Source organism: Lepisma saccharinum, chromosome 1 (genome assembly GCF_977018435.1).
Source record: "Lepisma saccharinum chromosome 1, izLepSacc3.1, whole genome shotgun sequence".
Lineage (NCBI taxonomy): Eukaryota > Metazoa > Arthropoda > Insecta > Zygentoma > Lepismatidae > Lepisma > Lepisma saccharinum.
This window is the reverse complement of record NC_139229.1, coordinates 126,912,872-126,936,631: the sequence shown is the minus strand read 5'-3', so window position 1 is coordinate 126,936,631 and position 23,760 is coordinate 126,912,872. Positions and strand designations below refer to the sequence as shown.

Here is a 23,760-nt window from a genome sequence, read left to right as displayed (position 1 = left end):
ACTCCTTGTGCATTGTAAGCTCTTACTGGTAGTCTTTCTGCATCCATCCTCTTCAAATGTCCGAACCATCTCATCTCTACCTGATCTATCCTGTCCTGAAGCTTCACCACCCCAACCGTCTGTCGCATCTCCTCATTCCTTATTCTGTCCATTCTAGTCTTCCCCAATATACTCCTTAAAAATTTCATCTCCACTGCCTACGTCTTTCTTTTGTCTCTCTCTGTCATTGTTCAAGTCTCTGCTCCATACATTGTTATTGGTACATAGTATGTGTTATATATTACCTTCTTGCATTTCATAGGTTCATCCCTGTTCCATACCAATGCTTTAATAAGATTCCGCCACCTGTTTGTCCTCTTCTGTTTACCTCTTTCATGTCCATCTTTAATCTTGGTACATCTACAATGGACTAATTACTGGGTGCACTTTTCTGTTATTTTCAATATAATATTCACTAATGGTTCTTAGGGCCTCCTCGATGGAGCAGTGGTAGCGTCGTCGCCTTGTAATCAAGGGGTTCCGGGTTCGATACCCGGTGGAGGCACATAGTGGTTCGGATCCCACTTTAAACTGTAGGTCCAGCCCCGATTAGCCTCACTGTGCATAAAGTGGACTTAAATCAACAAATCAAATCAAATCAATCAAACTAATGGTTCTTTATTCAAGTTACTTTTTTTTTCTGCTTTTGACCAATGAATATAAAAACACCCTGCAAATTAGTGCAAAGTCTTACCATTTTTTATTATTTTTATTAAAATAAAAGTATAATTTTAAAAGTCATATTTTATAATAAATGCTTAAATAAATAAATGCTCTTTTTTAAGATAAGATCTGTAAAATTATTGGTGAATTTACTGATACACAGATATGCACATATTGACTTTTACTGGTGTAATAATATGTAATCTATCTCATTCCAATCGGAAATATAAAGAACAATGTCTATGGTTGGTAGAGAAAACAATATTTTAAAGCATATTTTTACGTAACATGCCTGTTTTAGCAACTTAATATTTTAAGTATGAAAAAATTAATATTGAACCAATATCAATATTTCAGTATGAACCAGCACTGAGTATGGTGATCTCGCAGGGTGTGCAATGATGCTGCAAAACACTTTTGTTGTCCTATGCATAATTTTTCGTTATTTTTGCATCAGCATTGTAGGGAGAAATGAATTTTGTGGTTAAATGATGATCTCGAACAAAATTACAAATATTTTAAAGCAACTGATATGATGTAGTTTAAGTTGCATACTTATATACAGTGGAACCCCTATTTTATGTTCCCGGATTTTAAGTTTTCCCGCATTATACATTCAATCATGATGGTCCCAACATAGCAAAATGTTGTAAGATTTTCCTCGATTTTACATTTTCTCGTATTTTATGTTTTTTTAGCCTGGGCCCCTGAGAAATGTAAGATCGAGGTTTCACTGTATTAAAGTTAATAAATATTCTGAAGAATTGTAAGTGTTACAGTTTGAAGTATATGTGGCAATTAGGGTATCAGCATAGACTCATTGTGATGTTGATTCAGCCCTGATTTAAAAAAAAAGTTCATATTCATGGTACGTACAGGTTTTAGAATAGTTTCGTGAAATGTACGGACTTCAGTTCAATTTGTACCTATTCAGCCCTAATCAAAATATGCTTGAACTCTACCCATGATTTTAAATTAGCTTGAGTGGTTTAAAACTTATTGCATTGCATTCATAAAATGTTGAAAGTACCCTTTTCTTTCCCATAACCAGGACGAAGTTGAGGGTGAACCAAGCGCAGCTGAATCTTCTGATTTCGATTCAAGTTCAGATGATGATAGAGAATTGGTTTCTGAACTGAAACGTCAGCATAAACTCCTTCAACAAGAAAATAAGGCCCGCTCTCGACAAATGGAATTTGCAGAAGCCACCACCACTCCGAGCCAGCCACGTTTCTTCGAGTTGCGAGCAGGAGAAGAGTTCCAGGGTTTGCATGGATCCAAGAAGAAAAACAAGTGAGTATTTTATTTTTGGTAGAAAACTAAGCTCCCCATTACAAGAAAAGTAAAGCGGTGATAAACTACAGTGGAGCATTCCACATAAAGAAAGTGGTCCTACTCCACATATAAATAACAAAATGAATCAATCTGGACATTATTATTTTTTTTAATTGCATTAAGGTTTAAATGTTGGTGAATGCATATAATTTGCATATTTCACCAACAAAAATTATTAGCATCTGTAGCCTATATGCTTGACAGACATCACAATCATCATCATCCTTTGCCGTTTCCTGCCTCTGGCTGGATCGGCATAGAAGTCAAGCCTTTTCCTGGTCTTCCACTACTCCTCTCTTTCCATGGTATTCCAATCTTGTCTTCTTCTCCTGACACTCTTCGCTATCTGCTCTTTCCACCGACATCTTGGTCTCAAACTCCTTGTGCATTGTAAGCTCTTACTGGTAGTCTTTCTGCATCCATCCTCTTCATGTGTCCGAACCATCTCATCTGTGCCTGAACTGTACTGTTCTGAAGCTTCACCACACCCACTGTCTGTCGGATCTCCTCATTCCTTATTCTGTCCCTTCTAGTTTTCCCCAATATACTCCTTAAAAATTTCATCTCCACTGCCTGCATCTTTCTTTTGTCTCTCTCTGTCATTGTCCAAGTCCCTGTTCCATATTAATCTTCGAACATTTGATATAGTCCACCACCCATTTGTCCTCTTCTGTTTACCTCCTCATCTATTCTTCCACTTCTCTCAATTATGCTTCCTAGATATTTGAAGCTCTCCACTATCCTCAACTCTTCCATGTTCATCTTTATTCTTGGTTCATTTCTGGCTCTGTTTCTTGTTGTTATTAGCACCTTGCTCTTTTCTGCACTGAATTTCATTCCTGCTCTTCTGATTTCCTCATTCCAACTATCAAGTTGTCTCTGTACTTCTTCCCTGTTTCGCCATATTACTAAGTCATCAGCGGACAACAGGGCCTTCACCTTTTCTTCTTATATCTTCTTCCCCACCTCTTCGTTAATTGCATCCATTGTAATTATGAAGAGCAGTGGGGAAAGACCACTTCCCTGTTTTAGTCCATTACTTATACTGAACCACTCTGTTCTCCCCACTGGTGTCTTCACACAGCTCTGGTTGGCCTTGTATGTGCTCTGCACTCTACATACCATCTCTTCCTCGACCCCTTTCTCTCTTAGAGGCTTCCAAATCTTTCTGTCCATGCTATCATATGCCTTTTCTATATCTAGGAATGCCATAATCAAATCATATCCATACTCGTATTGCCTTTCCTGCATTTGCCTTATGGTGAATATCAGATCTACTGTTGATCTGCCTCTTCTAAATCCATACTGTTCCTCTCTCTTGTTTAGCTCTGTCACTTCCCTTATTCTTTTCTCTAATATTTTCTCATGCGTCTTTGCTGAGTGGCACATTAGTGTTATTCCTCTGTAGTTTTTACATTTCTGTTACCCTTCTTTAATATGGGAACTATTAGTCCCTTTGTCCAATCTCTTGGCACTTCTCTCTCTTACCATACTGTTTTCAACACACTGTATAGCCACTGCACACCAATCACTCCAGCTCCTAGTATCATTTCCACTGGCACTTCATCTACTCCAGGTGCTCTACCTCTCTTCATTCTCTTCAGTGCTTCCTCAACTTCTTTCCATGTGATAGTTTTTCTTGTATGTACGCATTGCTTGCATGATAGAATTATTTTCCTGTAGTTTACGGTTATTACAAGCATAAGAAAACAGTTTTTTCTTTTTCTTTGTGACGTTTCAGGAGAACACACGCTCCTTTTCTTATGCTTGTAATAACCGTAAACTACAGGAAAATAATTCTTTCCATGTGAGATTCATTTTTCCTTCCTGTTTTATTTTTCCTTCGCTTCTTCATGTTGATTTCCTTTTTTCATGTTCAGCAATTTCTCGAAATGATTTCGCCACATTCTCCTTATTTCTTCATCCTCTTCTACAATGTTTCCCTTTTCATCCCTTAGCTTACAGCTGTCTCCTCTTTCTCTTCTCCTCTCTCTCACTAATCCATACAATACTTTCTTGTTCCCATCTACATCTTCTTCTAGCACTTTGGCCCATTCTTCCATCCACTTTCTTCTTTTCTCCTTTACTACTGTTCTTGCCTCTTTCTTCTTTTCCATGTATTCTTTTCGTGCATTTTGTGATTTACATTTAACCATTTTCTAAGTGCATCATTTTTGTTTTGCACTGCCTCTTTAGTTCTTTCATTCCACATACCTTTTCGGCTGCCTCTACCAATTCTGTTTTAAATCTTATCCATTCTGTTTCTACTCTTTTGGGTTCATCTCTTGGCACTTTTGTTCACAATATTTCTTGATATTTCTCTTTTATCATCTTATCCTTCAATTTCCTTATCCTTCTCTCTTGTTTCTCCCTTCTATCTTTTATTTTCCATCTCCTCACATCTCCTACTAGTAGCCTGTGGTCACTGTCTGAGTTCTCACATGGTATTACTTTAATGTTGTTCATTTTCTTCTTTACTTCCTTGTTTAACAATATATAATCTATTACAGACTTCTGTTCATTATTCCAACTGTACCTTGTGATTTTATGGCTGTCATATTTCTTCTTAAACCAGCTATTACCTACTAACAGTCAGTTTCTCTTACAAAAGTCCAGTAGCCTCCTTCCCTCCTCATTCCTCTGTCCCCCATCCATCTGCCCCAAGTATTTTCATATATCCTTTCTTGTCTCTTCCCACTTGTGCATTAAAATCACCCATGAGATAACGTCCCCATTGGTTAAATATTGTTTCAATAATGCGAATCGGCAGAAAGAATGCGCAAAAGTTTACTTTGTCGTTTTAATTGCCTTTAATCGTTTCAAATTAGTATTAAATTGTCCCAATTATAGCTTAATATAATGTATTCATGTATGTGTTTGACAATCATATATCACTCATTAGAACAATTTTCACATTGCTTTCACTACATGAGATGACATTTCATTTACATTTACGATAAAATAGTGGTTTGGGTGTAATAACAGTTTTCATTATTTAATTTAGAGATGCATTTTTATTTGTTGAGTTAATGATTAGGTTAATTCGTTATTTCTCGCGAAAAGAGGGAACCACAGCTGAAAGAAAATACACAACTTGTATTATTGAGGTCAAGAGTTCGTTTTAACATCACTTTTTGCACGCATAGGCTAATCACGACTCTGAAACATTATGCGACCTGACTGGAACTCGGAAAAGGACACACTGATTACAAGACGTCGATACATTACCACTTGGTCTGGCGAACGCCAATAATAATGAGGGGTTGTGGGAGTGGGAGAGGGGTGACGGAAAGTAGAAAATAAATAGTATTTTTGGGGGTATTTAATGTTATATTTATACACACACAAACCTAAGAAAATATTTATTTTGATACATGTGTGTGGGGGTGGGGAAGGGGGAAAAGAGAGGGACAGAAAGATATTGGGAGAGATGGGACGAAGAGGTGATTGTGGAAAATGTTTTATTTGACGTTCAGTAATAAAAACAATCAAATCAATGATGATTATCTTATAAATACTATATTTAATGTAAATTTGTTTTAAAAATGGGGGCGGGGAGCCGTTTGTTTTACGTTCAGTGCAGGATAACAAGTGGAGACACATAGTGGTTCGTATCTCACTTTAAACTGTAGGTCCAGGCCCCATTAGCCTATCTGTGTATAACGTGGATTTAGAATTCAGTAGAAAATAACGTCGATCTAGTATTTTGGATTTTAGATACGTTAAGACCACTAAAATTTCCAATTCTTGTAATAAGAAACCTGTCCTCATATTACCATTTTGAAAGAGAGAGAGTTTATTGTATAATCTTTCGTTGTTAGTTTCAAAGAAGACTAATTCAAATAGTAACAATGGGAACGAATAAAGTTTACGAAAAGTTTTTGCCACCGTGGAGATTTGAACCTACGACCATTAGAGTGACAACCCAGTGCGATAACCACTACCCCACGAGTTCGTTCCTTCTTACGGCATGATTATGATTAAGACCAATTCGTTCAATATGCATTAGAAATATAATCCCCACACCCAACAACACACCCAAACGCTCCTTTGTAGCAAATGAAATAAAGGTGGTATGAATGTCACAAAACATTTAAGCAAAATCTACTATATTTACGACGCAATCGTTTTACATGGAGAGGCTACAGCTTCGAGAATTGAGGTTGTGGTTTGACTGTAATTGTAGGATACCCCTTAGGTATCGATAAGCCAAAGCTCTAGTGTGTACTAGATTGGTTCATTTGTTTTGACGTGCTCAAGAATTTGTAAAGAGGTATGTGAATATAAAAATGTGTTAATGCTTATTTTTTAAACAGTGAACTCATAATTTAATATCTCTTTGTCCATCTCATTATCTCACTTAGGAACTAATTAGTATTGCAGGAGTCATACTGAAAAGAAATCTTACGTGACAATGACGAGAAATTAGATTTACGGAAGGAATAGTTTTCATATTTTAAAACCTCGAAGGGCCATGGGCTATCTCCCGACTGTCAGTCTCCCTTCCACAATCCTACCTAGAGTTATCTTCAACTGGCAACGATTTGACGTTGGTCAGCACGTCGAATCCTCAGCCGTTATATAAGATATCTGAAACCAGGTTACACCAGTCACTCGTAGCTCCCCAATTTCCTCAGGATGGAGGGTTGCCACCGGTCCTATACAGATAACAGGCCGAGAACCCAGGACGACTCGAATCTATGCCGTCCCGCTGCAGTCGGAGTCCAAAGCACAGTCTTAGACCACACCGTTACGGAGGAGGAGAATTTTCATATTTTGTTTCTTATAAATGTCGACAATACATTAAATATATTACGCACCAAAAATTAGTGTCAAAAAATAGCCGGTTCTATAAGAGATTCGAACCTACGATCTTCACTCAACTAGGCCGCTATTTTTAACAATTTCCCATTTTCTCACTCAATAACCTTCGTTGAACGTTTGTCTTAAGAGTCGTTAGCAATCTTGTAAACCTTATTAACCTATCTGCTGTCTATCACAAATGTATTTTACAATCTGGAGTAGATTTTGATGTCTGCAATTTAGACCTTGACTTTCGTGGTAAGTAATTCTCTACCATCTACTATAATAAATAAATCAAAGTCTACATATCTCATATTTTGTAAATGCGAAATGTCATTGTTAAATGTTACAAACTATTTCTTATTCCACCGTTAGTTCCAGATTTAGCCACAGCATTCTGGAAACCAGCGTGAAACGTGTTTCCCACACTTCCAAGGTCAGGTGAACCCTTATCAGTTGTACTGAATGCCTGTGAACATGTTACTTCATACGTCATGGTACTGTGGTGGAGTTCTTCCCCTTCCCCTTTTACCTTCAACAGTAGTAATCCCCGACTGGGCACGACGAATCAATCACAGAAAAGCAGACTGTCGACTAAATCGCATGCCATGTATTGTTTCGAGCTCCTAGGTTTTGGAAAGTGAAATAAAAAAAAGTATGTAACATTAATTCATAATGGTTGATTTCTTTGGGTATTATTTCATGACTCTTTTCTACTTACTCCAATGAAACTTTTGTCTACTGTTTTCAGTAGATCAATAGGTGTTTTGAAACATCTACTGTGTTCAGATTTTCAAAAAGATATAAATTTTAAAAAAATAATAAGGGGGTATGAAATTAATATTTACTGCCAAAATATTAAACTTAACATATTATACACTATACTGAATAAATTAATTTCACTTGCAGTTTCTCTACTGTACTGGTTTCAGTAGAGCAATAGGTGTTTTGAAACATCTATGTTAAGATTTTTTAAATTTGAATTACAATTTGTGTGCATCAAAACTTAGGGTATTTTACACCCATCACGCTATACGGGGCCCAGCCCCTTATCATGACAAAAATAAAAGCGTGTCTGAAAACTAAAATATCCTTACCTGGGTTAAAAGTTGAGCCTGTAAAGCGACAGACAGTCAGCACAAACAAAGACAACACACGCAGGCCTACAAAGATTATACTAACAGTAGGTCCAGTCACCAGAGCCTCGTTAGTGTGCAAAATGCAGTTCAGGGTGTACTACATGGAAGTGAGGTTGGTTTAAATTAAATAGATATAAAAACAAATTGTTAGTGAGGAGGAATAAAAAGTTATATTTACAGCTAACATGCTGAGCTAAACACACTACAAGGGTGTAAGGGATGACCTTCCACGAAGTATGTACACCCAATTGTTGCTTCCACGTAGTACACCCTGGACTTCAGTTTGCAAACGAACGAGGTTCTGGCGACTGGTCCCATGGCCAGTGTAATTTTCTGTGTTGTCCTGTGTTTGGTCCTTGTGGGTGCTGACTGCCTCTTTACAGCTTCAGCTTTTAACCGAATTCAGAATATTTTAATATGTTAGTTACAACACGACGTTACACTTATGTTATTTTAGTTCTGGTAAGGGGCTGGACGCCATATAAAGTGACAGGTGCAAAATAGCCTAAGTGCTGACGCACCCAAAATTTTGAATTCAAATTCAAACACACTACACGCAATATTACATGTAGTATTGAAGAGAATATTTCACTTGTAGTTCCTCAACTGTAATTACACATTAGGCTTACTGAAAGTGTTCAGTAGGAAATCATTGATTTTGAGTAGATTTCCGAGAGACACAGTAGAGTACTACAATTGATAACAGTAGGTTCTGTCTACTGTAAACAGTAGAAATTACGTAGGTTTATAACGACGATGAGAATGAAACAGAGGTAAAAACAATGATAATGACCTGGAGCAAACAGGAACGTAGAATGTCTGGCAGCGAGACGCAAGAGTTGATCAAGCAATTGTAGCGTCAAATTTATCTTAGAGCTCATAATTGATATTTCTACATGAGCTCAACATACAAGTTACATACAATGAGAGAATTGAATTGAGTTTACATCTCACGTGATATGAGTCGAAACTATTGTTGCACATTGAACTGTGAAGTGAATCAATATTCAATTTGATTAACTAGTGAATGGTGATATGCTGAGATTTTGTAACGAGATGTGCCAAATGGCTGACAGTATAATAGCTTATGGACACATTGATTTAATATATTTGAACGATCTTATAACGTGCGATTTTGCATGAAATTTTATTACTTGAATCTACATCACTTCATTGCAAAGGCTACAAGGCATTTTATGGGTTGTAAAATTCTGTGTTCGATTCACCGTTCGGTTAACTCTGCAATTTTTATTTCTAATTAAACCGAAAAATTATTTATTGCATTTTACTTATTACGAAAATTCGTATATTATTTGCTTTGCGAAATGTAGAGAATATATTGTTTTTCATGCTTTTTACAAGAATACAACTATGCATGGTGAACAAAAAATAATGTAAAATAAATACTATTCACAAAAAGATGTCAATAGTATTTATTTATTTTGTTTCTTCATAATTCTCCCCTGTACATGACATTTCGTCGAATATGACACATGGATCATTTTGATGCAAATCCTAGTAAAATGATGAGAAATTCAAAAACATATTCTGAAAAATTATTTTCAAAAATAACATGAAAAATCATTAGAAAGGAGTGTTCTTTTGTAAAAAAATATATAACATTGTTATTTCTTTAAATTATTAATTAAATACAATACTTAGTTGCTATATATAATAATAATAGGGGTAATCGAACAGAAGTCAAACCTATAATCTTCGGCGTGTAATACTGATAACCTATCACCGAACCACTTTACCATCATAAAACAATTGAAGTTTTTTCCTCGGAAATTACTGGCTAGTGCACGCTGGAATATCAACCCTACCACTACAAGAAACCACATCACAACCTCAATTTTCGAAGCTGTAGCCTCTCCATGTAAAACGATTGCGTCGTAAATATAGTAGATTTTGCTTAAATGTTTTGTGACATTCATACCACCTTTATTTCATTTGCTACAAAGGAACGTTTGGGTGTGTTGTTTATAAAGAGGCGGGTGGGAATTATATTTCTAATGCATATTGAACGAATTGGTCTTAATCATAATCATGCCGTAAGAAGGAACGAACTCGTGGGGTAGTGGTTATCGCACTGGGTTGTCACTCTAATGGTCGTAGGTTCAAATCTCCACGGTGGCAAAAACTTTTCGTAAACTTTATTCGTTCCCATTGTTACTATTTGAATTAGTCTTCTTTGAAACTAACAACGAAAGATTATACAATAAACTCTCTCTCTTTCAAAATGGTAATATGAGGACAGGTTTCTTATTACAAGAATTGGAAATTTTAGTGGTCTTAACGTATCTAAAATCCAAAATACTAGATCGACGTTATTTTCTACTGAATTCTAAATCCACGTTATACACAGATAGGCTAATGGGGCCTGGACCTACAGTTTAAAGTGAGATACGAACCACTATGTGTCTCCACTTGTTATCCTGCACTGAACGTAAAACAAACGGCTCCCCGCCCCCATTTTTAAAACAAATTTACATTAAATATAGTATTTATAAGATAATCATCATTGATTTGATTGTTTTTATTACTGAACGTCAAATAAAACATTTTCCACAATCACCTCTTCGTCCCATCTCTCCCAATATCTTTCTGTCCCTCTCTTTTCCCCCTTCCCCACCCCCACACACATGTATCAAAATAAATATTTTCTTAGGTTTGTGTGTGTATAAATATAACATTAAATACCCCCAAAAATACTATTTATTTTCTACTTTCCGTCACCCCTCTCCCACTCCCACAACCCCTCATTATTATTGGCGTTCGCCAGACCAAGTGGTAATGTATCGACGTCTTGTAATCAGTGTGTCCTTTTCCGAGTTCCAGTCAGGTCGCATAATGTTTCAGAGTCGTGATTAGCCTATGCGTGCAAAAAGTGATGTTAAAACGGAACTCTTGACCTCAATAATACAAGTTGTGTATTTTCTTTCAGCTGTGGTTCCCTCTTTTCGCGAGAAATAACGAATTAACCTAATCATTAACTCAACAAATAAAAATGCATCTCTAAATTAAATAATGAAAACTGTTATTACACCCAAACCACTATTTTATCGTAAATGTAAATGAAATGTCATCTCACGTAGTGAAAGCAATGTGAAAATTGTTCTAATGAGTGATATATGATTGTCAAACACATACATGAATACATTATATTAAGCTATAATTGGGACAATTTAATACTAATTTGAAACGATTAAAGGCAATTAAAACGACAAAGTAAACTTTTGCGCATTCTTTCTGCCGATTCGCATTATTGAAACAATATTTAACCAATGGGGACGTTATCTCATATTTGGAAATGCTGCATTGGTTGAACTTCCTGCGGACAAGACCGTGAGTCACGCCTCCTGCTCTTCCGAATCGAACTTCACTCTGATTGGAGGATCGTATATTTCACAACACTTCCTTGTTTCAGAGCTACCAACATAATTTCGTAAGACGTTGGACTTAGAAAAAATCCATGCGACAGATTTTTTGAACATGACTGTACATCCTGTTTGTGGGGTACACTTGAATTATTTCTATTACTTTCCCTCTTACATTAATTTTTAGTTTTATTATTATGTCATTTACCTCTCTACTTCCTCACTTATTCCACTTCTGACCACAAATCCAACCCCACTTCTCCTGCCCTCTTCAGTACCTGCCCATTACAGTTTATATATAGTCTTTCCTCAATTTCAATTCTCCTCTTCCTTTCTGTTTCGTTTCACTCATTCCAAAGATTCCTCTTCTCTCCATTATATCTACAATTTCTTCAGTCCTTTCTGCCAGTGTTCCAATATTCAATGTCCCTATTCATATCCCATGTCGTCTCCAATTTTCAGTCCGGCTTCCTTCTTTCTTATCTCAAATTTTTTATGTTTTCGGCTGTCTGCTAATCGGGCCTGTCACAGCCTATGCCTGGTTGGGGGCTGCCACCTGTGGGTTCCCAGGTACACCCTTGTTTTCTGTTAGGGTTCCAACTCCCTTAGCTTTTCTGGATCCCTCCAGGCCCCCAAGCCAGTGGGGGCAAACACTTTTATGGCGGTGTTTATTCGCCATGACACAAGGCTGCCGATGGGTATTTGTGGTATTTGCTGAGTATGTCCATGCCACTGGACACCCTGATTTTGATGTGCTACGTTTGCCCAATATTTTTACATAGGAAATTAACAAATAACTATATTTCCTTCTGCCTCAGAAATTACACTAGTATACATTTACCAACCATGTACATATAATTTCCCATGTTACCACTTCCTTTATATCACAAAATGCCGAGAAAATATAACATGCCTGTATTAGTTAAAAAAAACAACAAAAAAAACATACATGTCCTTAACCACTACAGGTACATTGTATTTTTTTTTAGCACTTTGTGATATTTTTTATTTCTATTCTATGTACAAGGTTCTAATATTGTACTTTGTAGTTGATTATTTGTTTTACAGTATTAAAGCACACAATTTAAACATACTCTCTTTGAGTAGGTAAATGTGAGTGTGTGTTGACTGACGTGAAATGTTTCTCATTCTAAAACTCAGTGGTGCAACAGCCCTTTGAGGTATGTTGGTTGGCATTGGGGAGCACAAGTCCCATCACCACTGTTTCTGGAACTTGGAGATCAGAGCCTACTAATTCTCCACACTTGTTCTTGCGATGCTGGGTCAACATAGTAATTTTTTTTGTGGAATTTTTGTAGCTTCCACTGGGAATGCTAATCCTTTCTCATATTGATCTGATATGGAATAACAAGTATTTCATAAAGAGCCTAATTGGTTCATTCTCCTCCTTTTACATGTACAGCCTGCTGGGAAGGAACAAGTGAGAAAGAAAACATTGCATCTCTGAAACTACCATGTAAAGAGGAACTTTTAAAAAATATAGAAAACCAGTTAATGTAAAGGAAGATAGGAAAGTTGTAGATAATTTGATTTTACTCTTTGTGATTCAATGCTGCCTGTTGCACCTTGGTGGTCCCTGTGAAACTTCTCCCCATCTGGAACAACATTGCACATGCTTGGCTGACAGCATTTCAGCCAACCACAAAACACAGTGTTCTCTCCTGTAGTTTCCATATCATGTCTCTCTCCACCAATTGGAATTCAACTGCCAGTTGCATTTTAATTCACTCCCCCCTCCCATGCATGTGCATGCTTTTACTTACACTCAATCCAACATAAATTTTGAGTTTCTTTTTTTGATTATGCAATCTTGAAAGCAACATATACAGTAGTATCAGAGATGTGGTGTTTTTAATGTCTTATTGTTTTTGTTTTCCAACATCCCATATTTAACCATATCTATACTGAGTGCCTTAGAAGAGGAACTTTACATTCATAAATGTACTCTAAAACTCGTGTAAATTGTGGCAAACTTGTGCATTCAGTGTCATCATGCTATTCAGAAAATAGTAAATTGGTAAAGTTTCCAACAAGGCAAACTCAAATATTAATTTGTTTTTATTGAATGATATTGATGAAGAGTCATTAATCTATGCCATCTGTACTACATATAAACATAACCATTCATTTAACACCTTGCTTGTATAATTTCAGGCTAAGTCTAGGTGAGAGAGTGCAGCAGGAAGCTGCTGCAAACACAGTGAAAAGGCTTGTGTCTTCGGGGAGCAGAGAAATGACGTTTAGCCTGAAAAAGGTGAGTTTGAGTTGAAATGTAAATATTAAGGAGTTCCTGTAGTTGTTAACTTGTATTCAGAACATGTTTTTTGTACATGGAAGAGAGAGGGTGTTTGTAATAGAACTAACTTTTCATGTTGAATTTAAATATGAAGTCTGAATATTTTTATCACCTACGGTTTTCCAATTATAAGGCTTTCTTTCTTTCTTTTGTATGTTTAGACTACGATTGGCCAGATCCGGATCCTGGCGGAGCCGAAATCTGGATCCAAAAATTTTTCAGATCCAGATCATAAAATTTTTCGGATCTGGATCTGTGGATAAATACACCCCCCCACACACACACACAGAGAGAGAAAGAGAGAGAGATACATACATACATGGGGGGTTGCCCCCCCTAGAACAGTTTATCGGAGGGGGACAATTAGATAACCTCCCTTGTTAGTCTTACACTTTGTAATTATATAACACTGCATATATTATAATGTTTTATTTTAATTTTTAAAACTGTAACTGTAGAACAATTGTATAATTTTTGTATAACATTTCTGTCTTGTTAAATGTGTTAAAGGTTTCATCCTGGAATGGAATGTCTCACATTTGTGTGTGTTTCCATTTCCAATACATTCGAATGAATACATATTCGTTTCAATGGTATTTACAAAATCACCTCTGACATTTTATGTTAAACAAGTAAGACTATTTTTGTGCACGAGTGTGTTAGCCGATGAGTAGCAAATTATTTTAGGAACAATACTTGAAAAAAAATCTTATAGGACTAAGAAATGAAAAATTTCTTTGCAATAGAAGATCATAATACCTTTTAAGGTGTGGTAATATTATAATGGGATTGAGATACGAAACTATCGGATCCGGATCCGGATTTTCGGATCTAGAACTTTCGAATCCGGATCCGTTTGGCCATCCCTAGTTTAGACATGCCAAATGACAATCAGGTATTCCAGTTTGACCTGATCCTTTTTTATCTAATGGCTAGAGGCACATATTTTTGGTAAATAAGAAAGCAAATTTTCACTACAAAAACAGTCAATTTTGGGTTCAAAAGCGGTAAATAAAATAAAATTTCGGTGTTATAGCGGTGAAAAAGCAGTATATAAACCATCCATTTTTGCTTCTCCAATATTAACAGCAGAATTAATCAATTTTCCGTGAATTGCATAACTCACAGGATAATTCAATGTGAATTGCATAACTCACAGGATAATTCAGACCTCGGAAGGTTTAAGAGTTTATTTTGCATTTTGCAGTTAATTTCGCATTATTTCGTGATAAAACAGGGTAAGAAAATGCATCTCACACCTTTCAAAAACATGAAAAATTAACACTACAATGTGTTGGACATTTCTTTTTTTTGTCTAAAACTAAATATGCATGTCCGTACTAATGGCTTATCAAAACAAAATTGTGATTTCTGATCTCTCCACTATCTTACGTGAAGCTGATTTAAACATTCTCCATACATATTATGGGAAATGAGAGATTGTAGTAAATAGATATAGAGAGCTGATGTACTAACTTCCCCGCAAAACTGATTGTTTTTGTCCTGTTAATTTCAATGGCTTCTGTTGTTATTGGTTTGTCAAATGCTATTGGGTACACTGTTGTTGTCTGCTGTTCCTTGGTGGTAGCTTCTGTAGCAGGAGCATCCATGTATGGTGTGCTTGTGTGCTGTTAATGTTTAATTTGTCTAGGAAGTGCATGATGGCATGTGTTTCTTTGATTTTAGTTTCCATGAGGATGTGCACTGTGTTTTTGACATCTACTTTTTTGATTTTGTGGTTATTGTACCCGATTCCTCTTTTAATTGGCACTTTCAAACAGAACTAGGTGACGTCACTTCCGTGAAGACCATATTTGAAGTCTGATCTTTGTACCTTTCGGACACAGCCTAAGAGTGTCTCTCGTTCATAACCATCAGAAAGAGTTTCAAGATTTCTATTCTGAAGATGAGGATTTACTTTTTTTGCAACATTTTCACAGATGAATGAACTTTGAGTCAAAAGTTCATTGATGCTTCTGAAGCTAGTTTGAAAGTTGAAAGTTGTCCTATTGCATAATGTGGACAAATTTGCTTGTGTGCTGTTAAGAAAGATATGAAGATTCCGTTGGAATTCAAACAAGTGTTCTCATATTATCAGCCAGGTTAAGTCTGCATTAGCATCCACTGTTTCAAGTGCATACATTGCTCTCACCTCCAGGTAATGTTGATTGGATATCAGTCGTAAGGTTAAATATGTGTGGGTGAGCAGGCCAAGTTTACACTCTGTCCTGTGATTTGTTCGCTCTGGTTCCCAGTGTTTTATTGGTGGATGTCATGCTTTTGGTGGGTGGTGTGATTGAGCTGGAGTCCCATTTTCCTGTTGAGGTTTGTGCTTTTTCTCACACAATAGCTATGGCTTCTTTTTCTCTTCTGTCCCAGTAAATGGCTCATTTGACTATGACTATGTCTGCAAATACAAATTTTGTGTCCCTCAGTGATACTGGGTTCTGCTATTCCAGACTTTTCGTGTCTGGACTTCAGAAAATCGAAATTGCAGGATAGGACTACACATGGTAAAAATACATCGGCCATAGTACACTAGTAGTTGGAACAGTCTGATGTAGTTTTGATGTTAATTTTGTCACTGCTCCACAGTGCATCCAAGTGTCCCACATTTCCAGGGTATGTGGTATTCTCTTGGTTATACGAAGTTCCAGGTTATCTTTGACTGCACAGATGATTGCATGGTAAATTATCAGTTATTTGGCTTTCCGATTTCTTAAACGTCTTCTGTTACACTTGCAGGCTAAAGAAGAGTCCAGAGCTTTGGAAGCATCAAAGCGACACAGGGAAGAACGAAAGAAGGTTATGAGACCAGCATTTGGTCTGCACTCGAAAAAATCTAATTTTTTTTAACAAAAAAGCAGATGTAACGTGTCCTTGTGAGATTTTAATGTAGAGTTGTAAATAAAGCTTTTATTTTGTTATTTATTATTTTTAAATAAAGAAATGAAGTACCTTGAACCTAAGATTTGCTTGTTATTCCATTGATCTTGAGATTAATCTACTGCAGATTGGAAGGAGAGTCATCACCTACATAAATATTACTTACCTATATCACTTCCCCAAAGGAGAACAATCATTTTTCACACCATGTGCTAACAATATAATTTTAAGAAGACGTAACTGAGTTACTAAATTATTTCCACGAAACTTAATTGTAAATGTTTGATTAATTTCGGTGGCCTCTGCCACCATCCACTTGGGAACTTGTAATTTCACTGTTGGGTTGACTTCTGGTTCCTGTTGTTTCCTAGCTTACCGCTAGGAGTGCTGGTGTAGCTAGTTCGTCTGCTGTGTGTGATAGGTTTATGTGGTTGCAATAGTGGGAGCCAAACATGATGTGCCCGACCACTTTCGATATTCAGATCGTGTTGAAAATGCATAATTGCATGCGTCTCTTTGACAGTGGTCAGGCACATCATGTATGGCTGGTGTTGATTCCTGTTGATCTGGTCACATTGAATATTTATAATCAGATGCTCCATTGATGGAAGTTTGTTCATATTAGCTTATAGACCTAACACTTGGATGGTTATTCGAACATTTACAAGTAAGTTTCGCGGAAATAATTTAGTAACTCACTTACGTCTTATTATTAGAGGCACATATTTTTGGTAAATAAAAAAAGCAAAATTTCGGTACAAAAACTGAGTCAATTTCGGGTTCAAAAGCGGTAAATAAAATAAAATATCGGTGTTATAGCGGTGAAAAATTGGATGAAAAGTGGTATATAAAAAGACATTTTGGTTTTAAAATTGTGAATATAATCCTAAATTTGATTTAAAAACTACACTTATTCCACAGAATTAACATTTCACTTCTAATAGCCCATTTATGTAGTTATCAGAGTATGAAGTTTATTTCTGTGTAAAAGAGTCCAGTTTTGCTTCTCCAATATTAACAGCAGAATTAATCAATTTTCCGGGAATTGCATAACTCTCAGGATAATTCAGACCTCGGAAGGTGTCGTGTCTGTGAATAAACCCTAAATTTCGTGTTTAAGAGTTAATTTCGCTTTTTGCAGTTCATTTCGCATTATTTCGTGACAAAACATGGTCACAAAATGCATCTCACACCTTTCAAAAACATGAAAAATTAACACTACAATGTGTTTTTTCAAATTTTGTTTTTTCGTCAAAAACGAAATATGCATGCCCCTACTTTTTATCAATGTTTTTTATTCCCCCTAACATGAAATATAATTTTGTTTAAATATTAATACATGTATAGGACCGAGTGAATTCCAATTCGATACCAATGCTTGAGCACTAACAATTTCACATTGTTTAAATTAGAAAATATTAATACAAGGGATGATCAGAAAAAAATAACACAAAGCCTGCAAATTCCAGTAAGTATTAATTAGACTAATATAAATGGACTCACGTGAAGGGATATTTCATACTACTTCTTAACATTGTCTCTTCCCCGGTTCAGTCATTTATCATCATTTATCACAGTGCTTCTTGAGGTTCATGATTCCTCTCTCACAGAACTCAGGGTGCTGTTGGTGTTGTCGGAGCCCAACACTTGCTTGCTCCGAGTAAAACCGACATCCTCTGAAATGCTTCTTCAAAGAAGCAATGATATGTTTGTAGGCACATCAATGTGCTGGTTTCATTCTAATGATGATGTCAAGCATGAAGCAAGTGTTGGACTCCGACAAGGACTGTGGGTTCTATGAGACAGGCATCATGAACCTCGTGAAGCAATGGGATAAATGCCTGAACCAGGGAGGAGACTATGTTAAGAATTAGTCCATGAAGTATAGTTTCACGTGAGTCCATTTGCAGTAGGTGTTTTTTTTCCTTCTGATCATGCCTCATATAAAAGTTTAAAAATGATAGAAGACCATTGTATAGATGCATAACTTTTCATTTGTATTTAGACAATAGGATTGTCATTTATGATGATGCTAACAACAAATGGCATGAAGTTCTACCTTTTTTATGTTCACATACGAGGCTCATTCAATAAATAATGAGGCAGAGGATATTACACCAAAACTATGGTAGTTAGAAATGGGGCGATGGGCCCGAAATGGAAGTGCAGGTGTGACGAAACTGATTCGCACGTGTTTTCCTGCTAGATCGCGTTACGTGTCTGGCAAGGTATGTGCAAAGGCTGCTAAGCGAGCAGCGGCCGCGTCCAGTCATTCCGTATTTGACTGCGACGAGTAATGGAGGCATCCAAAGAGGAGCAGCGGGGTGTTGTGCGCTTCTTGTCAGCGGAAGGTGTAGGGAGTCATGAAATCCATTGACGAATGGAAAGGATATATGGGGGGCACTGTATATCCCAGGCAAGAGTGCAGGAGTGGAACAAACGCTTTCGCGAAGGATGCATGTCGCTTGGGGGACGACATGTGGAGTGGAACACCGAAGTGTGTCACAGACCAGCAAGTTGTGCAAGTGGATGAGTTCATCAAGACAGACCGTTGTGTAACAGTGGATGACATTTCAGCATCAGTTGGGCTGTCTTGGTACGGTCCACACAATCATCAAGGACACGTTGAAGTTCCGTAAAGTGTGTGCTCAATGGGTCCTGCATCAGTTGGCACCGGAACAAGAGGCCTGTCGCATGGACATGTCTCTTCAATCGCTGGGGACGATTTCCTCTCACCACTTTGAGCCCAAGTCGAAACGGCAAAGTCGTCAGTAGAAGAATGCAGTTTCCCCTCCACCAAAAAAGTTCAAGACCCTTCATGCTAGTGCTGGCAAGGTCATGCTTTCGTTCTTCTTTGATCGCAAGGGGCCACTCCTCGTCGACTTCCTGGAGCATGGAGCTACTGTCAATGCCCAGTGGTATTGTGAAACTTTAACAAAGCTCAGGAAGGCAATCAAAGCGAAACGTCCCAGTCACCTTTCTCGTGGTGTCGTCCTATTGCATGACAACGCTAAACCACACACAACCAACGCAACAAAGGAATGTCGGAAAATTTCAAGTGGGAAGTCCTGAGCCACCTCCCCTATAGTCCAGATCTGTCCCCATGTGACTTCAACTTCTTCGGTGAGCTCAAAAAAGCACTGAGGGGACAACGATTTCAATCGGACGATGACGTCAAGGAGTATGTGCGCAAGTGGTTCCAACAGCAGCCAAAGGAGTTCTACGAGCATGCCATTTGAGACTGGTGTCACAATGGGATAAATGCCTAAACAGTGACGGACAATACTTCTGAGGTTTGGGGATTTTCTGTGCTAGGATGGATCAAAAACCCTGATGGAATTTATATTCAACCTATATCCGAACCTTTGGGCTTGTTTCGGTGTAGTCAGAAAGTTCAAGACTTGTTGTTTGATCAAAATAAATTTTTCTACCCAATAAGTGGTTCTAAATTTAAATGTTGGAAGCATTCAAATGTTTTAGCCAGCATACTGGAAGTGGCAGAGTGGTTTGAGAAAGCATCCCACCTAAATTTGGGATCCTGGTTGTACAGATGCCTGTTGAGAAGGCATAGGTGCAAGTAGTAATTGTCAGTTTTTGCAGGTACTAGTTGGAAAAACACAGTGACTGCCATGGAGATCTACATTCAGAAATTATATACTTGTGCACAAGTCATCAATGATTGTGTCCAAATTTTGTTGTTGGTTTTTATTGATTAATGAGCGTACAGCATTTCTGACAGGAGTGATATCTAATAAAGAATCTGTCAGATCTAATGAGCTGTTATAATTTTTTCTAAAATCCGTTTAAATAAACCTCTTTTGATGCATACTTTTGTGAATTGGTGCCAAAACCCCATCTTATTTTAATAAAGGCAAAGGTTTTTTTTTTTTTTTTGTTCTTTTCAAGATTGATATTTGTAAAGTCTTTGATACCTCATTATTATTAATTATCATTATGGATGAAAGGAAACTGTTTACTGGCTTTGTACAGATTGCAAAAAATATTGTTGTAACCACCCACCTTTTTGGAAAAAAAAAAGTTGATTTTCTGATTTTATAGTATGAAGCAGATTTAGAGGAAAATGCCTTCATCTGCAAAAGGTTCTCTTTCACAAAATAATGGAACCAGTTAGTGTACACAAGTCACAAAATGAAGTACTTTCCTTTCTTTTCTTTATTACTACTGACAAGACTAACAACTAGTGAAATAACATGCTGTATTACAATTATTAATAGTTGATATTAAAATAATCACACATAAAATACATTAAACACAAGGCTTCTGGCATTTTCTTCCATTTTTAAAATTTAAGGAAATCGTGAATAGTAGTCAGCTGACCCAACTGGAAAAAAAAATTGAATTAAATATGCATGCAATACTTAGTCTTGCAACTGTACTAGAGGCAATTTTGTGGTTACTTTTTGCGAGTCCATGTTGCCACATCTAGGTGTAAATATAGTCTAGTTAAATAAATACACATGCGTTGGTTGATCAAGGTATTAGTTGATGGGACATGACTAGAGACCTAAACAAGACCCGGAAAAAACCTATCTCTGAGGAGGCACGCCTACAATAATATGCAACATGCACGTCAAGCCCAGATGTTCGTCATCGCTCAAGCGAGCTTCACGTCACAGTTGTGCTCAGGCATGGATGCCTGCTAGGTTTTTCTATTACCAGGATCTTAAGAAGACCCGTGAGACTCGATGTAGTTCTTGCAGGTAGACGCGAGCACTACTGTAAGCGTTGCCAATGGCCATTATATTTCACTCCCCATGGAAATATTTGAATTTCTGCTAGGCGCAGGTGCCTTGAAGTTGTATAACCATTGGCATAGCAAGGGGTGGGTGAAGTGGGCGACCACCCTGGACCTCGCGCATATAGGGGCCTCGCGTCCCATGAGGTTGATAGGAAAAACGTAATAAATGGAAGTGAGAAAGATAGAAAAGGCTATTTTTTTTTGTGGGCAATAAAATTAACTTTTTTTTATCTGGCTTTATATTCTAGTTTAACATTAACGCAAAAATTGCTTGGACATTTTTATCCATTTATTATTTTTTTGAATAAATAGCACTTTGTCTTGGCTTTTCTTCTGTCTCGTGACCTTGCATAGTCTACCCGATTTTAATATGTTAATGATAAAGCACCTCAAACTGCCACGGAGCAAAGTATGTGGTATTTAAATGCTTCCAGTGTTTTAAACTGAAGAAGGGTATGGATAATATTAGCAGTTCTTCCTTTCTTCCTACAACTTCAGATGCAGCTATTGCCCTCTGTAACGGGCACGAAGACGATTTATCTTCCGAATTTCCTGATCAAGTTCTAAGTTTCAGGATTGTGCTTCAATCTGAAATCAAGTGCTTTGGCAAAGTTTCTTCTCCTTGATAGCTCTACATTAGCTTCCAGTGTTCTCTGTATCATGTACAGCCTTGTTTGATTCCTATTCTTCAAGTAACAACCACAAAAAAATAACAATCTTTCTCAAAATTGAAACTTAGGAAAAACTTCTGGAAGGTAGTGTCGAATGGTATGATTCAGCCCAAATGTAGCAGACTCCGTAATCTCACTCTTGAATGAGAAAGGGCAAGATCTAATTCAGGACACTGAATTTTTTCAGGGTGGACAAATAAGATGTTGCGAAGAGTACTTGCTCAGAGAGCAAAGCTAAGAACACTTTCCCATCAGTTGACTAGTATAGTTGTTGATCTTCTACATGTTCACTTGCTGTAACAATTGACAGACCAATGATAGCCTGGTGGTGATAGATGTAAGCCTCACTTGTGAACTAGAAAATGTAGCCAGCCATAGGATGTGTTGTAAAGCACTGGAGTGTCTGGCTGTATTCTGCTTCGTGTTAAGTGATTGATATCTCTGCAAGGAAGAGGACAATGATTGTTGCACTAAGGGGGGAAATTCAATGGCAGTTAGATATATTGTTGCAAAAGTTGGTGTTGAAAAGTTCATTGTGGGTCGTATTGTCAATGACTACTAACAATTTGGGTCATTCATTCTTAAATGGAAAGGAAAATGTGGTAGAAAATGGAAAACGACATCCAGAACAGACACATGGCTGCTGAGAAACAATGAAATCAATCCCCAAAAGACAAGCCAGGATCTACAGAGAGGGTTGATAGCTTCTGGAGTCCATATTGATTCAAGAAATGTGTAGAAGGTTACTGGAAGCTTGACAGAGAGAACGGATAACCATCAGAAGGCCACTGTTAACCCATGCAATGAAGATAAAACGTGTATAATGGGTGAAAAAATACCAATACTGGAGTGTATTAATGGAATTTCACCACTAAAGATGAAAGTTTTCCGATGAAACTCATTTTGTAGTGCAATGAATCAAAAGTGCTGTAGTGCAACGAAGCAATGATAAACCACTGAGGCCTCAACAAAATCAAGTGTAAAACACCCTCCATTTTGGGAATATTTTACATCTAGTGGGCCAGAAAATCTTGTACCTATTCAGGGAATGATGGCCTCACAAAGTACACTGAAATACTGTCAAGAAAAGTAGTACCAGTTCTTCAGACCTTTGCAGATGGGGAAGGAATCTTCCAATAGGATCTCGCTCCGAGCCATACATTGAAATTGGTCAAGAAATTCATGTGGGATAATGGAATACGTGTCCTAGATTGGCCAGGAAATTCCCCAGATATAAATGAAGAACTGGGTGGGAAAGAGACTCCTCAACAATAGGACGTCTCCTATCCACTGTTGTTAAAATGTGGTTTCAAGATGACGAAGTTAAGCAAAATGTGTTGAATCCAAGCCCAAGCAAGTTCAGCAAGTCCTGCAGGCCAAAGGTGGTTATATCTCATACTAAAAATACGATAGATATAGTGTCAATCCAGTTGTTACATTAAATCCCTTAAATTCTGAAAATGAGTTTTTTTTTATGCTTGTCCCAATTAATTTTGGACAGCACTGTATATTTGATGAAACTTATCCAGTATTGAAATTAATGTACTATATGGTTTTGAAGATCTTGGCAACTGTTAAAAAGGTATGGAAACCAGTTATTTATTTGGGGTAGAAAAAAAAATTAAAACTGGGTCTAAAAGACCTGTCCATCCTTCCAGGGTTAATCTTCATAATATCTGAAACTCTGTTTCATAAATCATCATACAATTGACTCCACAATGGGATACTGAATATTAAAGTGGGTGAGGAAGAATGATGCTTCGTGCTG

At 37.1% G+C, this 23,760-nt stretch overlaps 1 protein-coding gene across 1 annotated transcript in view; it reads left to right on the top strand.

Moving 5' to 3' along the window:
* The window catches only part of l(2)34Fd (nucleolar protein 10 lethal (2) 34Fd), a 59,679-nt gene extending 43,072 nt beyond the window's left edge, over nucleotides 1-16,607 (top strand). The window contains exons 11-14 of the mRNA XM_083119634.1: nucleotides 302-347; nucleotides 1,754-1,995; nucleotides 13,535-13,634; nucleotides 16,422-16,607. Of these exons, the coding sequence (XP_082975760.1) occupies nucleotides 302-347; nucleotides 1,754-1,995; nucleotides 13,535-13,634; nucleotides 16,422-16,532 (499 nt within the window). The 3' untranslated portion in view covers nucleotides 16,533-16,607. The remainder of the gene's footprint in view (nucleotides 1-301; nucleotides 348-1,753; nucleotides 1,996-13,534; nucleotides 13,635-16,421) is intronic.
* The last annotated feature ends 7,153 nt before the right edge of the window (nucleotides 16,608-23,760 follow it).